The 22,161-nt window shown below is 38.3% G+C and overlaps 2 protein-coding genes across 7 annotated transcripts in view; both read left to right on the top strand.

Annotated features, from left to right (window-relative positions):
- Window positions 1-1,408, top strand: part of TET1 (tet methylcytosine dioxygenase 1) — a 123,663-nt gene extending 122,255 nt beyond the window's left edge. For all 5 annotated transcript variants that reach the window (XM_060033752.1, XM_060033755.1, XM_060033754.1 and 2 more), the window contains one exon: window positions 396-1,408. In XM_060033752.1, coding sequence (XP_059889735.1) covers window positions 396-1,408 — 1,013 coding nt within the window. The remainder of the gene's footprint in view (window positions 1-395) is intronic.
- An 11,489-nt stretch (window positions 1,409-12,897) lies between these two features.
- The window catches only part of CCAR1 (cell division cycle and apoptosis regulator 1), a 55,792-nt gene continuing 46,528 nt past the window's right edge, over window positions 12,898-22,161 (top strand). Inside the window, exons 1-2 of one of the 2 annotated variants that reach the window (XM_060034896.1) lie at window positions 12,898-12,994; window positions 14,343-14,468. In XM_060034896.1, the coding sequence (XP_059890879.1) occupies window positions 14,396-14,468 (73 nt within the window). In that variant the 5' untranslated portion in view covers window positions 12,898-12,994; window positions 14,343-14,395. Of the gene's footprint in view, window positions 12,995-13,108; window positions 13,273-14,342; window positions 14,469-22,161 lie in introns of those variants that run through there. The other variant, XM_060034895.1, reaches the window with a different exon arrangement.

Genomic DNA, 22,161 nt, shown 5'->3' with positions numbered 1-22,161 from the left:
TTGCTCTTGGTCACCATATTATCACTTGCACTGTATTCTGATGTATGGTTTTAATATTTACTTCATAGCCAATTGGTTCATTTCCAATATCTTACCATTTTAGACAATGGATATCCTTCTGGCTAAATTTGTGAACTTATTTATGATTATTTCCAAAGTAAATAATTTTTTAAGAAAAAAATATTGGGTGAAAAAGCGTACGTAAACTACCTACAATTTTTAACGTGTGCATATGTCAGGCTTAAAGTAAATAGAACAAAACTGGCCAAATTGCCACCATCAGTGTTCTGTTCTGTTATTCTCTGTACATCTCTTTAAAAATACTGTTTAAAGACAACAGCTACCAAAAGTAGTTTGTATTTATCTTCACATTTGGTGTCCTTTTCTCTGTTTAGGGAATAAAACAGAGACTGTGCAACCTGAAATAAAAAGTGAAACTGAACCCCACCTTATCTTCAAAGGTTCGGACAACACTAAAACCTACTCACCGACCCCATCCATTCCTCACCCAGTGAAAGAGGCACACTTAGCTCCAGGCTTCTCCTGGTCCCCTAAGACTGCTCCGGTCCCAACAGTTCCTTTTAAGAACGATGCATCAGTTTCGTACGGGTTTTCAGAAAGAGGTAGCAATCCCCACTGCACAATGCCTTCTGCAAGACACAGTGGTGCTAACGTAGCTGCTGGGGAGTGTGCTGAAATTGCACAGCCTGGTGAAATGGTTCCTCTTTCCACCTTGTCTACTCCCATGACAGATTCCCCGGCTTATTCTGAGCCTCCCACTGGTCCATCTGAGCAGCTAACTTCTGATCAGCCAAACCAGCAGCCCCCGTTCATCCCTTCTCCTCATGAACTTGCTTCTTCTCTGGCGGAAGAAGACGAGCAGCATTCTGAAGCAGATGAGCCTCCGTCAGATGACCCCCTATCAGACGACCCCCTGTCACCTGCTGAGGAGAAACTGCCCCACATTGTTGAGTATTGGTCAGACAGTGAGCACATCTTCCTGGATGCCAATGTTGGTGGGGTGGCCATAGCGCCCGCCCACGGCTCTGTTCTGATCGAGTGCGCCAGGAGAGAGCTTCACGCCACGACTCCTGTCGAGCACCCCAACCGGAATCACCCTACACGCCTCTCTCTTGTCTTCTACCAGCACAAAAACCTGAATAAGCCCCAACACGGCTTCGAACTAAACAAGATTAAGTTCGAGGCGAAAGAAGCAAAGAATAAGAAAACTAAAGCCTCCGAGCAGAAAGACCAGGCAGCTAACGAGGGTCCTGAACTGTCCCCTGAAGTTAATGAATTTAACCAGATTCCTTCCCACAAAGCGTTAACATTAACCCATGACAATGTTGTCACCGTGTCCCCTTATGCTCTCACACATGTTGCGGGGCCCTATAACCATTGGGTCTGAAGGCTTTTCTCCCCTTCTTAATGCCTTTGCGAGTGCAGTGTATTTTTTCAAGGTGCTCTTAAAAGAAAGTCATGTTGTCGTTTACTATATCTTCATCTCACCCATTTGAAGGCTGAGGTAAAAAAAAAAAAAGGGGGGTGGGTATTTCTTAACTGTGACTATATTTTGACAATTGGTAGAAGGTGCACATTTTAAGCAAAAATAAAAGTTTTATAGTTTTAAATACATAAAGAGATGTTTTGGTTAGGTGTTAACCTTGGTAGAATCACTCAGTTTGGTGCTTTAAATTGTTTACTATGAAACGAGTCATTTTTAGAGGATTTTAACAGGTTCATGTGCTATGATGTAAAATTAAGACACACAGTGTTAACTCTACACAGCTTCTGGTGCTTAACCACATCGACACAAAAATAAGCTGAATTATTATTTCATGGTGCCATTGTTCTAACATCTTCCAATCATTGCTAGAAACTCGGCATATTCCTTCGAAATGAACCAATGAAATGTTTTCTCTCTTAAAATCTCTCTCCTGTATAAAATAATTCATTATTGTTGGTGATGGTTGGAGGCTGTTCATAAATTGTAAATATATATTTTAAAAGCACTTTCTATTTTTAAAAGTAACTTGAAATAGTATAGTATAAGAATCCTATTGTCTGTTGTTTGTGCATATTTGCATACAAGAGAAATCATTTATTCTTGCTGTGTAGAGTTCCATCTTGTTACCTGCAGTATGTATTCTAATCATGTATATGGTTTGTATTTAAATGAGTCCTTTCTCATTCAAAGATTAGCTACTTATATAAAATAGTTAGGTCATGCAAAAATGGTTAATTCTCTCTAAAATTGGAATTAGGAAGCATATTACCAATATTGATTAACTTTTCTTTGGAACTAAATAAGAATGGTCTCTTCTGATTTATTGAACAACAATGGCCCTAATTTACTTTCACCCCAGCTTTCTCAATATAATCCATGAAAGGTGTTTCCAAAAGGAGATGAGACATAACAGGATTCTGAAGAGTCAAATGCTTCTAAAGTTTCAAGGTGATAAAATACAAAAATTAAGTAGCAAGAACCTTATCCACCCCAAATTGCCTTATTCATTCTGAAAGTCATTCTGGTCCAGAATAAGAATAAATGTCCTGTAGAAATATTTTGAAAATAAATTCCCTATCATCATCATCACACACACCCCCACACTGTAAACAAACAGTAGGAATGGTATTATAAGCATGGTTTGTCCATTAAGAGCTAATCCAAAGTAGTTCATCTAAGTATATTGTTCTGGGGAAATGTTAACTCATGTTCTTCTAGGTAATGGGAAAATAGGCATTCCATTTAGTTTAGTCCCCCCCCCCCCATTATTTTTTCCCATTACTTTATTAACTCATTTTATAGCAAAACAAAAGTAATTGCCCAAACAAAGAACAAGAAGAAATTTCAATGAAATACTTGATTCTGTTAAAATGCAGAGGTGCTATAACATTCAAAGTGTCAGATTCCTTGGGAGTATGGAAAACCTACTGGTGCTTCTCCCTTGGAAATGCCATAGGAAGCCCACAACCGCTAACACTCACAATTCTGGTGCAAAAGCAAAAGTTCCAACAAGCTCTCTAAAGGAAAACTCATTGTAACTTATATTAAAATAATATATGGTGCAAAGTATCAGTTTCAAGCTTTTGACTAATTTTGACTAAAGGAATATGAAGGGATTGTAAATAACAAAATGTCCATTGATAGACTATCATCTTGTCGAGTAGATTTCTGCTTCTTGAATATGTAAAATAGAGTAATTCATTGACTTGTTTTAGTATTTTGTGTGCCTTAGATTTGTTTTAAAACATGTATATTTTTGTGAGCCTAAGGTTACTTATACATATAAGTATATAAATAAGTGATTGTTTATTGTTTCAGCTGCTTCAATAAGATATTACTAGTATTAGACTATCAGGAATACACCCTTGTGATATTTTGTTTTAGAATTTAGGCCTTAGCTCCCACTAGAAATTATTTCCTCACCAGATTTAATGGATAAAGTTATAAGATCCTTTATCCATCCACCCATCTATCCGTTCTTCCATTCAATTTTTATTGACTGTACCCCAAATTTAAGTATTAGCTTTTGTTTTTCTTTGTCACCACCCATGACATAGTAAACTTGAAGAATTAAAATCCTAAAAGATAATCTAACACATTTTTCAAAAATAGCAAATTTCCTTCAAAACAATCCATTGTGATACATCTGCAGCAATTCAAATCAGTTTGTCACCAACTTTAAATAAATTCCTTAACAATCTAAACCTGAAGCACCAATGTTGACTTAGGGGAATATTTGGATTTGTGAAGTTAGTTGCAATTTACCAAAACAAGTACATGAAAATACCCTATATCAACTAAAATATTTCCATTCTGTATTGTAAGTAACACCATGAATGGCCTGCCTCAACTGATAACCCCTTGGTGGGACCCACATATGATTCTTTCCTTGTTGAACTCTATTTCCTAAATTTCACAGTGTACCATCCCGTTGTTTGCCCTGTGACTTTTTTTTTTTTTTCAAAGCTCATGCTTATTCAGTGTCCTGCAGCATTGTGATTGTATGCTGGCTATACTGTTTTTAGAATGCTCTTTCTCATGAAGCAAGGAAATAAATTTGTTTGAAATGACATTTTCACTCAGAAAACTGGTCATCTAACATTATTTCTACACTTATGTTTTACTGTACTATCACCTTTTGTTTTACCCCTTTTATAGCACTCGTTGGGTTTTTAATCTTCTGCCTTTGTTCATGGTATGATAATTGAATTCATTGATACTTGACTCCCAAGTTAGCCCAATCTGTTCATAGTAGTTACAGAGTTGCCAACTATAATGAGAGAATAATTCCTACCTGTTGTAGAATCCTACAAAGTGTCATGCTGCCCTTCAAAATCCTGCTTCTAATGGATCTCAGGCCATCGATGAAAAGTTTTTCTTGTGCTTGTCAGCCTCACCTACATCTTTCCAATTCATCCACAAAGTACCAATACATCGTGTCATAAACCTGATTGAAATATATTATTGGAAAGTGAGGCTAGCTGAAAATGTTTAACTATAGGTAAATTTTTGCAACATGTTAGCAAAATGTTTGCATCTTAAATAACCTTCCACATCTTTATTATGCAATCTGCATGTGGATGAAACAATTTCATTTGTTAAATATAGAATTTCAACTAGATGAGATTCATAAGCAATTAGACATAACCCCACTGCATAGTTAATTGAATGCATACCCCTGTGTAAATGAGATACTGACTTAATTCATATGAAGTAACCTACTTTCTAATGTTACTACTTCAGTGGACTCCTACAGATTATCATTTATTTCACAATAGCATGTATGAAAATCACCCCAATCTATTTAAATTAGTCTTCTTAAAACAAATTATATCTTTTATCTGGAACAAACTTTTGACATTGCATGACAACTTCCACTGAATATGGGCACAGCATTTCCTTTGAATGTGCCAAGTAAATCAGTAGCTGTATGTGACCTTTAATATATAGCTACCATCTATTTCACAACTTCTTGATGCATGGAAATCTTTTTTGTCTAGATTTAGTACAACTGGGAATTTTGATCTTTTGTAGAAATTTTTGATGAGAATTGTGAAATAAGGTAATATAGAGGCCTCTCACAGCCCTGGAAGACACCTTAGAAGACATACAATTCAATCACTGGAGCCCAGACAGCAGATGTGAGTGTCAATGTGCAATTATGTTTGTAATTAAAATTTAAACAGTCAAGTGAAGGCCACTTTGTGGTTAAGAAGACTCTAGGAAAACAGACTTGATCTGCTCACCCACAGGGGATTTTATCACTGCGAAGTAACCTTATTTTTGGTACAAGTCAAAAATAAAATGGCTTTGAGTTTTTTTCTGAGTGGTTCAGGGAAAGAAGTTAAGTGAAATTGGATCAAGATTTCCCTGCCTGCAGAGTTCTGTGGGCCTTGTGTGGGAAATCTAGATTACTTTTACCTATGAAGCTGTTCTGTTAATTCATCTCACAAAATGTGGCAATAGTCCTATTTGCTATTTCAATAAACAAATATCAAGTACTGATAGAGTACAGGTTTTTATTTCCCCTCGAACAAGCGTTTGGCATATATAAGGAGTTAGAAAAGACTGAATGGTTAGAATAATTGGGGAAAGTATATTTCTATTGTACATACTCCCTAGCCATAGTTGTACAGTCTATTCACACTCTTGCCTAGTTGGCCTCACAACTAAGTCCCAGCATAGTTTATTTTGATGGGACTATCTATCAGTATTAGAATAGTTTTGTTGTGCACAGCTCCTAAACTTGCCCATAAATGTATGGAACTTGTATAACTTCAATGTCAATGGTTGTGGCACACTTATCCACGTGATAGAATCAGTGCTCTGATTTCTGAAGAAGTCTGGATTTATCTAAATCAAATTATGCTCCATGTTGAGCTTTCTTCTAACAGGTTTAGAAAATGATGCCAGGAGCAGTCCCTCAGAACTATCTGAGAGATTGCCTCCTGGGCTTGAATTCCTCAGAAAGTCCTCTGAATAAAACACAATCCTCAACTTAAAAAAAGATGCCATCCACGGCTCTGGAATACAGTTTGGAAAGAATCAGTGTGTCCTTTATCAGAAGTGGAATTTGTGTATTTCCTTAAAATGTTTTGAGAACATAGGAATCTTTGCTTTTCTCTAGTGTATAAAATAAGAGTGTAAGTTCCTCTGTTAATTTTGGAGATGGTGGAGCTCGCTTTTATGCAGGACATCACTTTTTTTGTCCACAATGAACTCTACAAACTTTAATTCTCTGCGTTCCAGGACCTGAATGACTTTGTTTCAATGCCAGTTTCTTCTGGGCACCCAATCGAATACCATTGTTCGCTTCAAAGGGCATGTGTTTTGTTCCTTCAAGTAATCCAAATGTATTTCTAATTTTGCCACTCCTCATTTTCCCTTCTTCTGTAAGGGCACCAAAATGTGTTTCTCTTTGGCTAGTATGCAATGTTTAATATTTCTAGCTTTAAAAGTCTAACATTAATCTTTTCTTTGTTGGTTGTACTCCTTTCCCATCCCTACTGTGGTGTCCGTGACCCTGCCTGGGTCATAAATTTTCTTCTAGTTCGTTCAGCCATAGTTGTCCCTTAAATTAAAGCAAAACTTAGTCTAAGGTAGAAATGTTATACATTAGTCGATTTAACCCATTTATGTGTGAGTGCAACTTTGGAAACCCTGGGTTAACAGTATAAACCTAGTTTTCCTAAAAAGAAAGAAGAAAAAAATTTCCTAGCAGCTGTTATGAAAGGCATTCTCTCTTGTCTCATTCATCAGGAAAAAAATCTCGCAACTGTCAGAAACATTTTCATTTTTGGAGAAACTATATTGGAAAGTAAATTGGTTTCTTCTCCATTTGGCTAGGCATAAACTTATCATCTTTGACTAGAAACTCTGCTTGTTATTATTTTTCTTTACTCATTTTACTGAAGCTACAATGTCACTAAGTGTACTTTCATTCTTTTTACAGTTTTTAATCCTCTTTAATTTTCTTTAAATTAAAACTCTATTGCTTCCACCCTCTCTGTTCTGTCGCCATCCCCCATGTCCCCTACACAAACACACAGGGTTCATTTTAAGGATAGCAGTGATCTAGCTCAGGTTGTCTTTTCCTGTCTTTTAAAATTGTTTCACCAATCCTTTTTGGAATAATACCAAAAAGAATTAAAAGCTTTTATTCAGCCCTTTCACTTAGAGGCAAATTAAGTTTTTAGGAACCCCAGGTTAGCATCAAGTGTTCCCCTTACCTATCCCAGCAATGTTTGACCCTCAACTTTATTAGTGTTTGAGTGTTTTGCAAAAAGTTGTGTAAGAAGTTATATATTCTAGCACTCTGTTTGGCTCTGCTATTTCTGTGTAACGCATCATACTAATTATCAATTGTCTGATTGGTGACTTTGAATTATCGGGTGTGACCTATAGCAGTGGTCCCCAACCTTTTTGTCACCAGAGGCCGGCCTCATGGAAGATAATTTTTCCATGGGGGGTGGGGTGGGAGGGGATGGCTCAGGCGGTAATGCGAGCGACGGGTGTGATGGGGGAGCCGCAGATGAAGCTTCGATCGCTTGCCCACTACTCACCTCCTGCTGTGCGGCCCTGGGGTTGGGGACCCCTGATGTATAGAATAGAAAGTTGTTTTTTTTGTTTTGGGGGGTGGTTTTTTTTTTTTGCGTGTTTTCCTCCTTATCTCCCAGCTCAATTTTGTGGATGGTTTCTATTTTCTAATGTAAATTTACCCCTTTGGAATTTGGTTGTTGGCAATAATAGGAACTGTTTTTTGATCTGGGCGAGACGCTTTAAAAAATGGACAGAAAGGAATCCGAACAGTTCTTATAGAAATCAGTCATCAGAAGCTCTTTTGAGTGCACTAGGGGGAAGTTAAGGGGCAGAAAAGAGGGAGAATTTTGTTGCTTTAAGCAGCCCGCAGGTTCACCTACCAGCTCAAAAGCAAGTTGTAATGTTTCCACCCCCCACTCCATACCAGTTTCTTCTGAAAAATAGCAGCTCAATATGAGGAACCTTTTGAAAGCAAATATGGAAGTAAGAAGAATTATAATCCTTGTACTTTATAATGTTTTAGGCTATCAAACTGCTTTCGTATGTGCTGCTTTTTTCTCCCCAACACTGACGGTTGGACAGAGAACAATGTTCCCATCTTACAGGTGAGGAAGCTTGCAGATTGGCAAGAATAGCAAATGGCTTGATTCAAATCACACAGCAAGTCAACCCATGTGAAACTAAAACAGGTAATATCTGCAGGCTGCTGAACACATTTCTGTGCCATAAACTATGACTTAGAGAGTGTTGTTGAGTGGAAATTTTGTCAGACCTAATCTAAGAATAATACAAAATCTACTTATTGTAGAGAAAATACGCTTCTGAGGTATTTTGTCTCCACTATTTATTTTAGCCAGCTATTTTCTTATTCATACGTTGGAAGGTCTACCCAAATTCCTAGGACTTCTGCATTAGGGCTTAGATTAATGACGTTTTATTTTTTCCCCTGTAAAAAAATTTTTTTTCTTTGTTGTTTAAAGAATGTCCCTGTACTACTGAAACAAAGGGAAACCTCCTAAATAATATTTTTAAAGACCAAGGTCAGCAATTCATAATCGAAGTTTACTGTTTTCGTAAATTGAAATGCGATTTTCTTGAAGGGAATGTGCTGGGTAAACTGATTATTTTAGTTCCCAGGCACTCGTGGTAAAAATGTAAACTTTTTGGCATCTCTAAGAGATAGCTCTGCCTTCCACTTATTTGAAACTGTTTTGTTTTTTGTTCCACTTTTCCAGCCACATCAAATCTCTGGGTCAAAGATTAAACATACCTTGGCCCAGAGAGTTAAGAAAAATAATGAGATGTATTAGTAAAGTTTTTAGTAAGCTCTTTATAAAGAGGTAGGAAAGTTGGCCTATTTCATCAGTAGATTATGGGTTACTAACAAAAAACATAGGCCAGACTGCCCTAAATAGTCAAATAACATTTTTGGTGATTCAGTTCAGTAACTGCCTAGCCTCACTAACGCCTCTTTGTGACATTATAAAATAAATAGCTGATGACATAGGACTTTACAAAAAGAGCTCTTAAAAAAACACAAAGATATATGGACTTTAAAAAAAAAAACTTTTATGAGATAACATTGTGATAGGTGCTTTGAGAGAAATATTTTTCCAGAATGGTTTTGTGGTAAAAATAAAGGGCAGCTTTTGCATTGTTACGTATGGGTGGATGGTCCTCTTTGGGTTACTAAGAAATCACGAAGTGTTCCCTAAAGAGAAGGTCGAAAAACTACTCAGCAGAAAGAAAAGCATTGATTTCTGGTTTCTTCATTTTCTCTTATGATACGTGGTGACCTACCAAATAGATTCACATGCATATCAATATCCCGTTTTGAAGGAGAAGACATTATATTCATCATTAGTGGGAGTGAAATATTCAGATTCTTCACCATGGTGAAGTAGAGTACTACTAAATTCCCAATAGAGAATTATCAATTTCACAAAATAATATTCCTGTCTCTAGCTGACTTTTTCTCTCTTTGGGGTGTATTTACTATTTATTTTGTACCTTTGGTTTTTCCCTTTGGAGGATTTTACCTATTGCCGTCCTACTGTATTAAATATCCCATACATTGAAATAGGTTAGTAAGGAAAAGATTTTCAAACCCCACATATATCCGTTTTTGGTTCTCAACATAAGGGGGAAACAGTTTAAAGAGAAAGCACTTCAACATGTAGAAGGGAAAGAGATAATCTTAATTATGATGATTTCTATTCAGGATCAATATGTAGAGCTCTGCATACAAGGGAACACTTACTAGCAGTACTTGAAGACTTGTGAGTTGGAATTGCATGTTACTTGAAAGACCTAATTAAGCTAAATTTTGGTGCACAGCAGTTGTACATGATTTCATGTTTATGTAGCAAAATGCTTTGAAATGTACTAGTTTTGAAACATACATGTAAGATAGTTGTGAAAAGTGTCTATTATATTTTCCTCTGTGTCTCATTTATTTAGAGCATAAAGTTTTTTTTGATTGTTCTAACTGAATAAGGCTAAATGAATACTGTAATTGAAATTATATTTTAAATTTTGTCATGAGTTTTTAAAAAAACTATTGCAAATTGTATCATTCCTGATTACACAGAAATTTGTGGGTCGTTTTAAATAAATTTTATACTTCTATTTTGCACCTGGTGGTCTAATTTTTCTTTCCTCTTCAAAATCATAATTTTAAAATTTAATATCCAATAAAATTCACACATTTTTAACTACAAAGGACTATAAGATTTAATATTTGGAGATGACCAAATGTATGGATTGGGTTCAACACAAAATCAAGATGGCTACACTTATGGAATCCTTATTATGAGGCAGAAGCCTTGCATTTTATGTAAACTATTTATCCCCACAGTGATGCTATTAAGTATGGGCTCTTATCAGCCCCACTTTACAGATCAATTCAGGAGCTTAAAGTGGTTAAGCTCACACTCCTAGTTTTTAGCAAAGTTGTTAATCAACTTGGCTCTAGATTGACTCATGCCCTCCCTTGGATGTATCATTATTTTAATAAAACTTAATCCTGAACACAGTATGCTAACAGTATTTTAAAGTTGACATCCTAAAGTATTTATTGAAACCTGAAATGAAACAATATACTGACAATAGGTGTCTAGTGATATTCCAGCAAATATCACAGAAAAATAAGTTACTTTAAATTCATCTAGTTTGAAACCTACTTCTCTGTAGCATCCTGGTAGTCCTCTTCTTCCTTCTACTGATGGGAACAACTCCATTCCCCTCCACCTCCCCTTCCCCACCTCCTCCCCAGGTTCAGCTGGGCAGCTAGAGACTACATTTTCCACATTCTTCCTGACTGGTTAAAAGGGTAACATGTGAGATGCTGAACATACAAACAGACCTGGCAACACCCTAGGGGATGAAAGAATAAACAGCTCAACTAATATCCTTTATCTATATCTTATTTCCCCCACCAGGGACTAGGGACCAGGGATTGAACCCAGGCAGTGAAAGCACTAAGTCCTAACCACTGGACTGCCGGGAAATTCCTGCCTTTATCTTTTAGATGCTCTTTAGACAACAGCTTGAGTAATATTTTATATTTTATTTTTAAAAAAATATTTATTGGGGCTTCCCTGGTGGCACAGTGGTTAAGAATCTGCCTGCCAGTGCAAGGGACACGGGTTCGAGCCTTGGCCTGGGAAGATCCCACATGCCGCAGAGCAACTAAGCCTGTGCACCACAACTATTGAGCCTGCGCTCTAGAGCCCGCAGGCCACAACTACTGAGCCAGTGTGCCACAACTACTGAAGCCTGTGCACCTGGAGCCCGAGCTCCAAAACAGGAGAAGCCACGACAATGAGAAGCCTGCTCACTGCAATGAAGAGTAGCCTCTGCTCACTGCAACTAAAGAAAGCCCACACACAGCAGCAAAGACGCAACACAGCCAAAAATAAAAAGTAAATAAATAAATAAATAAATAAAATATATTTATTGAGACTTCCCTGGTGGTGCAGTGGTTAAGACTCCGCACTCCCAATGCCGGGGGCCCAGATTCCACCCCTGGTCAGGGAACTAGATCCCACATGCATGCTGCAACTAAGGAGCCTGCGTGCCACAATTAAGGAGCCCACCTGCTGCAACTAAGACTCGGACGCAACCAAATAAATATTTTAAAATTTTATTTATTTGTCTGCTCAGGGTCTTAGTTGCGACATGCATGATCTGTGTTGCCATGTGTGGGATCTTTAGTTTCAGTATGTGAACTCTTAGTTGCAGCATATGGGATCTAGTTCCCTGACCAGGGACCAAACCTGGGCCAAGTCCCATGAGTGATGTTTTAAAACAGTAATCTTTTAAAAACTGACCTTGGGGGGAATTCCCTGGCGGTCCAGTGGTTACAACTCTACGCTTCCACTGGCAGGGCCAGTTCGATCCCTCATCTGGGAACTAAGATTCCACAGACTGTGGTGTGGCCAGGAAAAAAAAAGAGATGTGAGAAATTGAACTCTGAAATACGTAATACATGTTGAAAGAAATTTTAAAAGACCTAAATAAATGGAAAGATACTCCATATTTATAGAATGGATACTTTATGTTGTTAACCCTGGGAATGTAAACTGGTGTAGTCACTGTGAAAACAGGTTCGCAGTTCCTCAAAAAGTTCAGTATAGAATTTACCAAGTAACCCAGAATTCCACTCCTAGGTATAAACCTAAGAGAATTGAAAACAGGACTTCAAACAAATACTTGTATGTGAATGTTCATAGCAGCATTATTCATAATAGCCCCAAAGTGGAGACAACCCAAAAGATCAACTGACAAATGGATAAACAAAATGTGGTATTATCCATTAAAGGTAATTATTTTAGCTATAAAATCGAATGAAGTACTGATGCCTGCTACAACATGAATCTTGGACACAATATAGTAAATTACAAAAGCTAGCCACGAAAGGCCGTATGTTGTATGATTCTATTAATATGAAATGTCTAGGACAGGTAAATCCATACAGAGAAAGCCGATTAGTGGCTGCCTGGGGCTGGAGGGAGCAGGGATTAAGCAGTGACTGTTTAATGGGTAGGGGTTTGTCTCAAGGGAGGAGGCGATGGTGGTTGCTTTTCGTATTTAGATACTAAAAGCCCTTGAATTGTACAACATAAAATACTTAGAGCAGTGAATCATACGTTAAAAGAATTTCATCTCATCTCAATTATTTAAAAAAGTTAGCAGATGCCACTGGATATATCCATTCTCCCAAATACTTGTACAAAAAAAAAAAAAGCGAAAAAACACAAAATGGCGGAAGCCTTTTCGGATCACGTGACCGCCGATTCCTTTCCTTCCCACACTCAGGGAAGCCTTTTCCTTTGAGCTTGCGCGGAGACATAGGCTCATTATTATGCGAGGTCGAGGTAACCCTTCTTAGGCGCGCTCTAGTTCTAGCTGCGTAGTATGAGGGGTGAGCGCCTTGAAGTCTCGCTGGTAAGCGCGCACGTAGAACGCGGGCCCGTAAGCGCCGTTCCTCGGAGAGATAGGGAGGAGGGGAGAGGCGCGGAGGAGAAGGGGGAAGTTGGCGCATGCGCGTAAGGCTGACGGGTTTGAAATGGCTTCGGTGTTAGCCGGGACCGGGTTCAGGTGAAGGTCTGGTCCTCGCGGTTGGAGCGGCCGGCGGCTGAGCCGGGGTTCTTAACGTCCAGTCGGATCCGCGGAAGGGCTGGGAGCGACCGATTTGGTAGCACGGCGTCCGTAGGCCGGCGACGGTGGGCCTCTCGTGGGACTGGGACGGGAGGGACACGGTCCCTTTTGTGCGGGTCGGAGCAGGCCCCGCGCGGCCGGCCCCTCCCCCACCGCCTCGCTTTTTTCCGGCGGCCCCTCGGGTGTCCCCGGCGACCATCAGCCTCATCCTCGGCCTGGCGGCCTCGAAGGAACTGCTGACCGCCGTCCCTAGCTCTCGAGCCGCTGAGGCTTTAGCCTCCTGGGCTGCGGTCCGGGACGTCGGGGCCGCTCACGGCGGCACGGCTTTTGGGGGATGGAGGCCTTGTCCGCCCCGCCGGGGGCTTAAGGGAATCAGGGCTCTCGGTATCCCCCTCTTGGCGTTCACCTTGGCTCGTGGGACGGAGGTTTCCGCCTCCCCTGGTCTGCGGCCCGCGAGGAGCTAGGGCTGGAGGAAGATGGGTGGCAGAGCTCTGGCCTCTCCGAGGAGTGGGGGGAAAGGGAGTGCGCGGGCTGAGATCTTCGCCTCTTCTGGCTTGATTTTGGGTGGAGGGGTCTTCGCGATGGTTCTTTAAGGGGCAGCCATTATTTCAGCTGTCTTTCCCCTCGAGGGAGGGGAGAGAAAAGGAGCCCCCCAGTTCCTTCCCTGCTCTAGAAAGTAAGAAGATGTTCGTTATTTAAATGATATTCTTGAATCCCCTTATTAGGTGTCTCGTCCCAGCTTCCGTTATTGGTTTCTCCACTTTCAGCCCCCAGCTCATTGCCAAAAGAAACACGCAGGCTATATTTCTTTTGAACGTAAGGCTGTGTACTTTTTATTGTTAAGAATTGGATAGAAAACAACAGATGGTATTCTCTTTAAATGTGACAGTTTGTAGTCGCAGAAGGAAGTGCCTTTCTTGTAAGTCTACCCCAAATGTCATATATTGAAATTGGGTACTTTCGGTGAACTACTTGATGTGAAATGTTTTTCCTGCATATCGGACGTTCATATGCCCCTTGTTAAATAACTTGGCCTACAAAGATGTCCTTGACAAATTGAACATTTCTTTAAAATAATACTTTTGTGATATTTGTAGTTTGGTTGAACTTTAACCTGTGGATCCTTTCTTAATAGATCGCTGCTATAGAAGACAAACAAGTGAAGGTTTTCTCCCTCCCCCTTTTATCATGGCTCAGTTTGGAGGACAGAAGAATCCGCCATGGGCTACTCAGTTTACAGCCACTGCGGTATCTCAGCCAGGTCAGTCGTCTTCTGAACACATGTACTGTAGATGTATGTCGGGTTGGAGATAAAACTATGTGAATTAGGCTATGCATGATATTGTAAAAAAGTTTGCAAATGCTGTATGTTTTAAGCTTATCTGTGAAGCTTCTTTTAAAAATTCATGGACCAACTATCAAAATATGTTTTACACAGCAGTTTGGACAGTTATATATAGTTTTTCAAACATTAAATTGATTAATTGGTTTAATTATGTTAGAGGTTCCTCATTTGTCATGTTAAGGTGTCAGTATTCATAAGTTATACTTAAAAATAAATGTATTAATCCATACTTTATAAAAACTATACATGACTGGTTTTCAGTTATTTGAATTTAAAGTAGAAACACCAGCTCTAAAGAATTTATCAAGCAAAGGAAAATGATAAATAGATGTAAAAGGAGCAAATGAATATTTACATTTTCAAAATAAAGTCAACAAAAAGTCATTTTCAAAATAAAGTAACAAAATATGTCATTGAAAGTGTTTGTTTCCATATTTCTTCCCATTGCTCTTAGGAAGACTTTTTTTTTTTTTTTTTTTTACTGTTTCTTGACTTATGGTTTGAAAATTAAAGCAAGTTTCCTAAGGAGTTTACAGAATGAAATTTTGGGTTTCTTTGAGTACCCAGAAAAGTTTCACCTTATTCTGTTAATTTGAATATATTTTTATTTATGACATACCTGGTACTAGTTCTTTGCTGCATTTTACTTAAAATTTTGTTATTTGAGGTCAGTTGCAGAGACAATGTGATCGTCTAACTTCGGTGTTCTAAATATGATGGACATGATTATCTTGTTATATAGGTGACCTTTCTCTTTTTCTATTAATTAATTAATTAATTAATTTTGGGCTGCGGTGGGTCTTCGTTGCTGCGCACAGGCTTTCTCTAGTTGCGGCGAGCAGGGGCTACTCTTTGTTGTGGTGCGCGGGCTTCTCATTGCGGTGGCTTCTCTCGTTGCGGAGCACAGGCTCTAGGCGCGCAGGCTTCAGTAGTTGGAGCTCGCGGGCTCTGGAGTGCAGGCTCAGTAGATGTGGCGCACGGGCTTATTTGCTCCGCAGCATGTGGGATCTTCCTAGACCAGGGCTCAATCCAGTGTCCCCTGCATCGGCAGGTGGATTCTTAACCACTGTGCCACGAGGGAAGTCCCGGTGACCTTTCTCTTTAAGGAAATGGATATATTAGGGTTTTTATTTTAATTACTCTTGATTTGAGGGGTTAAATGATCAACAGTTACTTCTGCAGACAACTGAAAATAATATGAAATAATAGTTAAAGATTATGTTTATTCAGATCTAAATATTTCTCCTCTGTGTTAAATAGTGGGGAACCTGATAATGACTTAGTTTTTTAAATAAATTTATTTATTAATTAATTTATGTTTTGGCTGCGTTGGGTCTTCGTTGCTGTGCGTGGACTTTCTCTAGTTGCGTCGAGCGGGGGCCACTCTTCCTTGCGGTGTGTGGGCTTCTCATTGCGGTGGCTTCTCATTGCGGAGCACGGGCTCTAGGCGCGCAGGCTTCAGTAGTTGCAGCACATGGCTCGGTAGTTGTGGCTCGTGGGCTCTAGAGCACACGGTCAGTAGTTGTGGCACACGGGCTTAGTTGCTCCACGGCATATGGGATCTTCCCAGGCCAGGGCTCGAACCCATGTCTCCTGCATTGGCAGGAGGACTCTTAACCACTGCCACCAGGGAAGTCCCAATGACTTAGTTTTGTTGAAACAGGAATTATTACCAGCTACTTTGTGTCCAGAAACAAGTGCTGTGTACTGGTATTTTGGTAAACTAAGCATGTTTACCTGTTTTTTTCTGCATATAATTTGTTTTAATTTCGTACCAGTATTGTTCCAGTAGAATAGCTGTTATGGTGGAATTCTATTGTCTGTAGCTCTTAACATTTGTATTATAATTACTTAAATGTATACTATACTGTTTGTTTTTAAAACTTCTATTTTTTTTTAATAAGTTTATTTATTTATTTTTGGCTGAGTTGAGTCCTTGTTGCTGTGCATGGGCTTTCTCTAGTTGCAGCAAGCGGGGGTTCTTCTTCGTTGTGGTGCGTGGGCTTCTCGTTGCCATGGCTTCTCTTGTTGCGGAGCACGGGCTCTAGGCATGCGGGCTTAGTTGTTCCGCAGCATGTGGGATCTTCCCGGACCAGGGCTCGAACCTGTGTCCCCTGCATTGGCAGGCGGATTCTTAACTGCTGCACCACCAGGGAAGCTCAACAGTTTCTATTTGTGCTGTAGGAAATTATTTATGGATTTTCTGGGACCTGTCATTAATCACAGTTCTTCAAAATCTGATATATATTGTTTTTTTTTTTAATAAAATCTGATATTTTATTGATACATTATGACTTCAGTAACTAGGCAAGTGTTTTGTTAGCATCTGTGCTTAGTTTTCTTACAAAAATCCTGGAGTAGTTTCTAAGTGGAATTCTATTGACAATGTTTTTATTAAAATATTTAATTTTTAGGTGCTATATTTTGAGCTGTTTCCTGAAAGCCTGATATAATATTTTCTAACTTTCATTTTCAAGTCTTTGTGACTAATCATTATCTTATTAGAGTTGATTCTCAGAGCCAAGCTAATTTCTATCAAAGTTGAATTTTTTTCAACTCTAAGGCAATTAGAATTTTGTTTACACCTTAAAAACCTTATAGTTTTATTTACACCTCATTTCAATGGAGAACATTTTAGCCTAAGTATATAATGCCTTAAGTTTTCTCCTGGCAGCTTCAACTACAATTTGAGAAAAGATTTCAGCAAAGAGCATTAAAAGGACTTAATCTGGGTAATAGTATAGCTACCTGTTTTATTCTAGTTAAAAAAAAAAAAAATATATATATATATATATATATGCATGCCAGATATATTAGTATCAGAGGTCAATGTCATAAATCAAATAATCACGCAACAGAAAAAGGTTAACTGAATAATTCAGTTCAAATGAAATATTTTGATCTTTGTGGCTATGTATCTGACTCATTTTCTCCTGAAAGCAATATAAAAAATTACTACTGTTTCCTTTTTGTATATAACTTAAGGTGGTTTTGTTCAGTTAATGGCTTTGCTATTCCATTTTCTAGCAAGGTTATCTTGCATTTGTACTAACTCTGAAAATTCTCAGCTAACAGTGATTTGAAAATTTCAGTGCATTCACACAGGTGACGTATTTAAAATAAGATTAAAAACTTCAGTAAAAGCATGCACGCTAGCACTTTATTGCTGAAATCTGTCATAAAGTCCAAGATCAGTATTTGAATTGTTTCTGATTAATTTTAATGCTGAGTCTGTTCAATTAAGGAGTTAGTAATTTCTACATGTCTGTCATTTAATTTTCTTTTCCTTTATTTCCCGTATTCAAACATATATCAAACCTTGACTTTTTCCCCCCTTGAAAATGCCTCGAATATATTCCTCTATTTTACATTTAGGCCCTTTGCACTTTACATGTAGATAACCGCATCAGCTTTCTCTTGCTTGCAGATCTTATGCCAAAGTCTCTCACCTAACTTTCAGGCCCTTCCATACCTTTCTCAAAGCTTTATATGATTTACCGTAAATCATTCACTTAAGTCAGGATGCTCTTTTCCCCATGTATCACTTAGTCATACTCTATATTTATTATCCTCTATTAAGTTCTCACTGCTTTTATTTGCTTTCCTCTTTTACTGGATATGTTGCTTATTATTTCTCCCCCAGCTCCAGTGTGTCTGTCAGATATGATATTCCTAAAGCATAATTTCTATCTAAATTACTGAACTTTCCAAAGCTGAATGGGCCCTGAACTAGATTCTGTCTCAGTTCTTTTTTCTAACAGATGAAGAATTTGAGGCCCAGAAAAGTGAAGAAATTTGTTTATCAACAGAAGGTCACAGAAGAGTCCAATGTTAGGACCTCAAAATAGTGGTTATTGTTTCTTCCATTACTCTGTTCTTTTATTCATCCTCAAAAATATCTTCAAGGACTTTTAGAATACAGTTCAAACTCCTTGAGATGGTATTCAGGATCTTCTGTATTTCCAGCCTCATTTCTCATATCTCCTACACTGAAATACTTCTTTTTAAATATCTACCCTCTTTTCTATCTCCTAGCTGAAGTGCTGTATTACATATTCAATGACAGTCATAATTGGGCCCAGAGCTTTAAGGTTTGAAAGCTTAACAGTTTTCTGTCGTGTAAAGGGACATTGAGAGAGAGAGCTGGCAAATCACTGACTGAATCTTTAAATATCCCGTAGATTAATTATAGTGACTTAGGAGTATCTTCAGTATATTTGACTCAAAATATTTGCATGTGTATATGTACATAATTGCAACAGTATTAAAATGTTTGGGTGGATTTAGCCAATTCAGACCTATTTTCTCACCCATTTCTTTGACCATTTGTAAGATGACTACATTCTGGCTATAGACAAAAAAAAATGAACTAGTTCCGGAGTTAAGATCATAGTGCTATGTGGTACTTTAACACAGGTGACTGAGGCTAATACTATTGTTTTAAATGTGACTTCATTTAAAATTGTTTTATACGAATTTTATTTTATTTTATTAGTTTATTTATTTTGGCTGTGCCATGCGACTTAAGGGATCTTAGTTCCCTGACCAGGGATCGAACTCGGACCCATGGCAATGAAAGCACCCAGTACTAACCTGGACTGCCAGGGAATTCCCTATACAAATTTTTTTTTTTAATTAAAAAATTTTATTTATTTTTGGCTGTGCCATGCAGCATGTGGGATCTTAGTTCCCTGACCAGGGATGGAACCTGCACCCCCTGCATTGGAAGCATGGAGTCTTGACCCCTGGACTGCCAGGGAAGTCTCCCCTGTACAAATTTTAAAGGTCACACTTCATTTAAAGTTATTACAAAATATTGGTTATATTTCCTGTGCTGTACTATATGTCCTTGTTAGCTTATCTTACACTCAGTAGTTTGTACCTCCCGCTCCCCCACCCCAATCTTACCCATCCCTGCCTTCTCCCCACTGGTAACCACTAGTTTGTTCTCTGTATCTGTGAACCTGCTTTTTTGTTATAATCACTGGTTTGTTGTATTCTTTAGATTTCACAGGTAAGTGATATCGTATAGTATTTGTCTTTCTTCTGTCTGACTTACTTCACTTAGCATAATGCCTTCCACGTCCATCCATATTGCTGCATATGGCAAGATTTCATTCTTTTTTATGGCTGAGTAGTATTCTATTGTATATGTATACCCCATATCTTCTTTATCCATTCATTTGTTGATGAACACTAAAGACGCTTCCGTAAAATATGACTTCATTTTTTCTACCTCTTTAATCTGGCCCACTGGTTGTCTTTTAAAACCCCTATCTCTTGAGTCAGAAGTTCAAATTGTTAAACTGCAAGATTCATGATCCTTTTCAAACAAATAATAGCTGATGTACTATGTATACTTATATTCGTTATCTCTTGATAGAGCTGGATATTTCCAACTAATTTGGTAGAAAAAGAAGATTGCAGGAATTCCCTGGCTGTCCAGTGGTTAGGATGCGGCGCTTTGCCCACTTTCATTGCCGGGGCCCAGGTTTGATCCCTGGTAAGGGAACTAAGATCCTGCAAGCCAGCATGGCCAAAAAGATTGCTATTGGTGTGGGCTTAACTCTTGTTAAACACTACTAGTGCTATGTAACAAGAAACTGTCTCCAAAACATTGTTCTAAGAGTTAAAAAAAAAAAAATGCACAGAAATCTGTTAAGGTTAAGCCTCATTGTTAGTACATATTTTCTCCCTTATCCTCTGAGCTTGCCTTATTTGTGCTCTCATCCAGTGAGAGCTGCATCAACATACCAAACCAGTGAGTGCCCGTCTCTCTATCCTTAGTTGAGTGTGCAACTCATGTTTATGCATTTGTGGCTTCTCTTGCACTATGTGTTTTATGAATAATTTTGGTCTATTATAGCTGAAAATGTATTGGAAGTAACATTGAAAGTTGGAATATTAACTTTGGGTGATACAAAACTCGTTGAAAGAAATGGAGTTGAAAACTAGGTAGATATCTGAGGCATTCAAGGATGGAAGAAATCATGACGTTACAAATAGTGTCTTTAACTTCCTGGGAGGGTTGACCAACATACTTGAGTAGTAGCTAGAAGAGATTATGGCCAGGATCACTAGTCATCACTTCCATGGGACTTCAAGAGAGTGGAAGAGCTGTTGTCTGCCAGGCTATTAATCTTTATAGAGACTCCCATATAACACTGACTTATTTAAGGCTTTGCCTCTTCTTTATAGAACAGTTCTCTCCACTAAGTAGAATTTTCTGTGATGATGAATATATTCTGTGTCTTCATTATCTAATATGGTAGCCACTAGCCACATGTAGCTCTTGAGCCCTTGAAATGTGGTTAATGTGACTGAGGGACTGAGTTTCTAATTTTATTTACTTTTCACTAATTTAAATTGAAATAACCATATATGGCTGGTGGCTAGTGTATTGAACAGTGCGGTTAGTATAGAAGATTACAACATTTAGAATATGTTATATTTAAAATACTATTTTGTGCCTTAATTTTTTTTAATATGCCCATGACTTATTTATTTTACAACTGGAAGTTTGTACCTTTGACTCCCTTAATTTCTTATTCTTAATGCCTTAATTTCTAATTCTTAAAAAGTAATGAGTATTTCCAGTTATTTGGGTACGTTATGGGCTTAGAATAGTACCTCAAAAGCAATAGCAATGGCTTGACCAGTGAGTTGTCTGATTGTAAGAAAGTTATCTGTTCATGAGGGCATCAAAAGTTTTGAATTTCTATGAAATCTAATCTTTAAAGATCACTTTTTAGGAAGGATGTTGAGTTGAAGATGACACTTAGGAGACTTGTTCACTTGGTTTAAAACTTGGGTTTATACGTGTTTTAGTAAATCCACAAGTTATAAAGAGAATCCCCCACGTCTTTATGTTGTTTTTCTTTCCATACAGTGTAAGATTGCTTTTGAACATATATTGATATATGGAAATTTCGAAGAATAAAGCATTGCTTGACCAGTGCCTTAAAAAAATTTTGCAAAAGATGAAAAAAATGAAGTTTCTCGGATTAGCTTGAGTTTTTTTTGTTTTTTATTATTTTATTTGTTTTTATTTTTTATTTATTTATGTAAATTTATTTATTTATTTTTGGCTGCATTGGGTCTTCGTCGCTGTGTGCGGGCTTTCTCTGGTTGCGGCGAGCAGGGGTTACTCTTCGTTGCGGTGCTTGGGCTTCTCATTGCAGTGCCTTCTCTTCTTGCGGAGCACAGGCTCTAGGCATGTGGGCTCAGTAGTTGCAGCACGCAGGCTCTAGAGAACAGGCTCAGTAGTTGTGGCGCACGGTCTTAGTTGCTCCGTGGCATGTGGGATCTTCCCAGACCGGGGCTCGAACCGTGCCCCCTGCATTGGCAGGCGATTCTTAACCATTGTGCCACCAGGGAAGTCCCAGAGATTTTTTGTTTTTTTAGCCTAAGGTTGCTTCTAAGTAGTTTTTTTTTTAATTGAAGTATAGCTGATTTACAGTGTTGTGTTAGTTTCAAGTGTACAGCAAAGTGATTCAATTATGCATATGTGTATATATATATATATATGAGGTTTTGAATTTTATTATTTCAGAAGGATCACCCATCTTAGTAAAGATGGATAATACATCTTAGGTATAAGGGTAATAAG

Source organism: Delphinus delphis, chromosome 16 (genome assembly GCF_949987515.2).
Source record: "Delphinus delphis chromosome 16, mDelDel1.2, whole genome shotgun sequence".
NCBI classification, from domain to species: Eukaryota; Metazoa; Chordata; class Mammalia; order Artiodactyla; family Delphinidae; genus Delphinus; species Delphinus delphis.
Note: the sequence above shows the minus strand (reverse complement) of the source record. Positions and strands in the feature narration are given on the sequence as shown.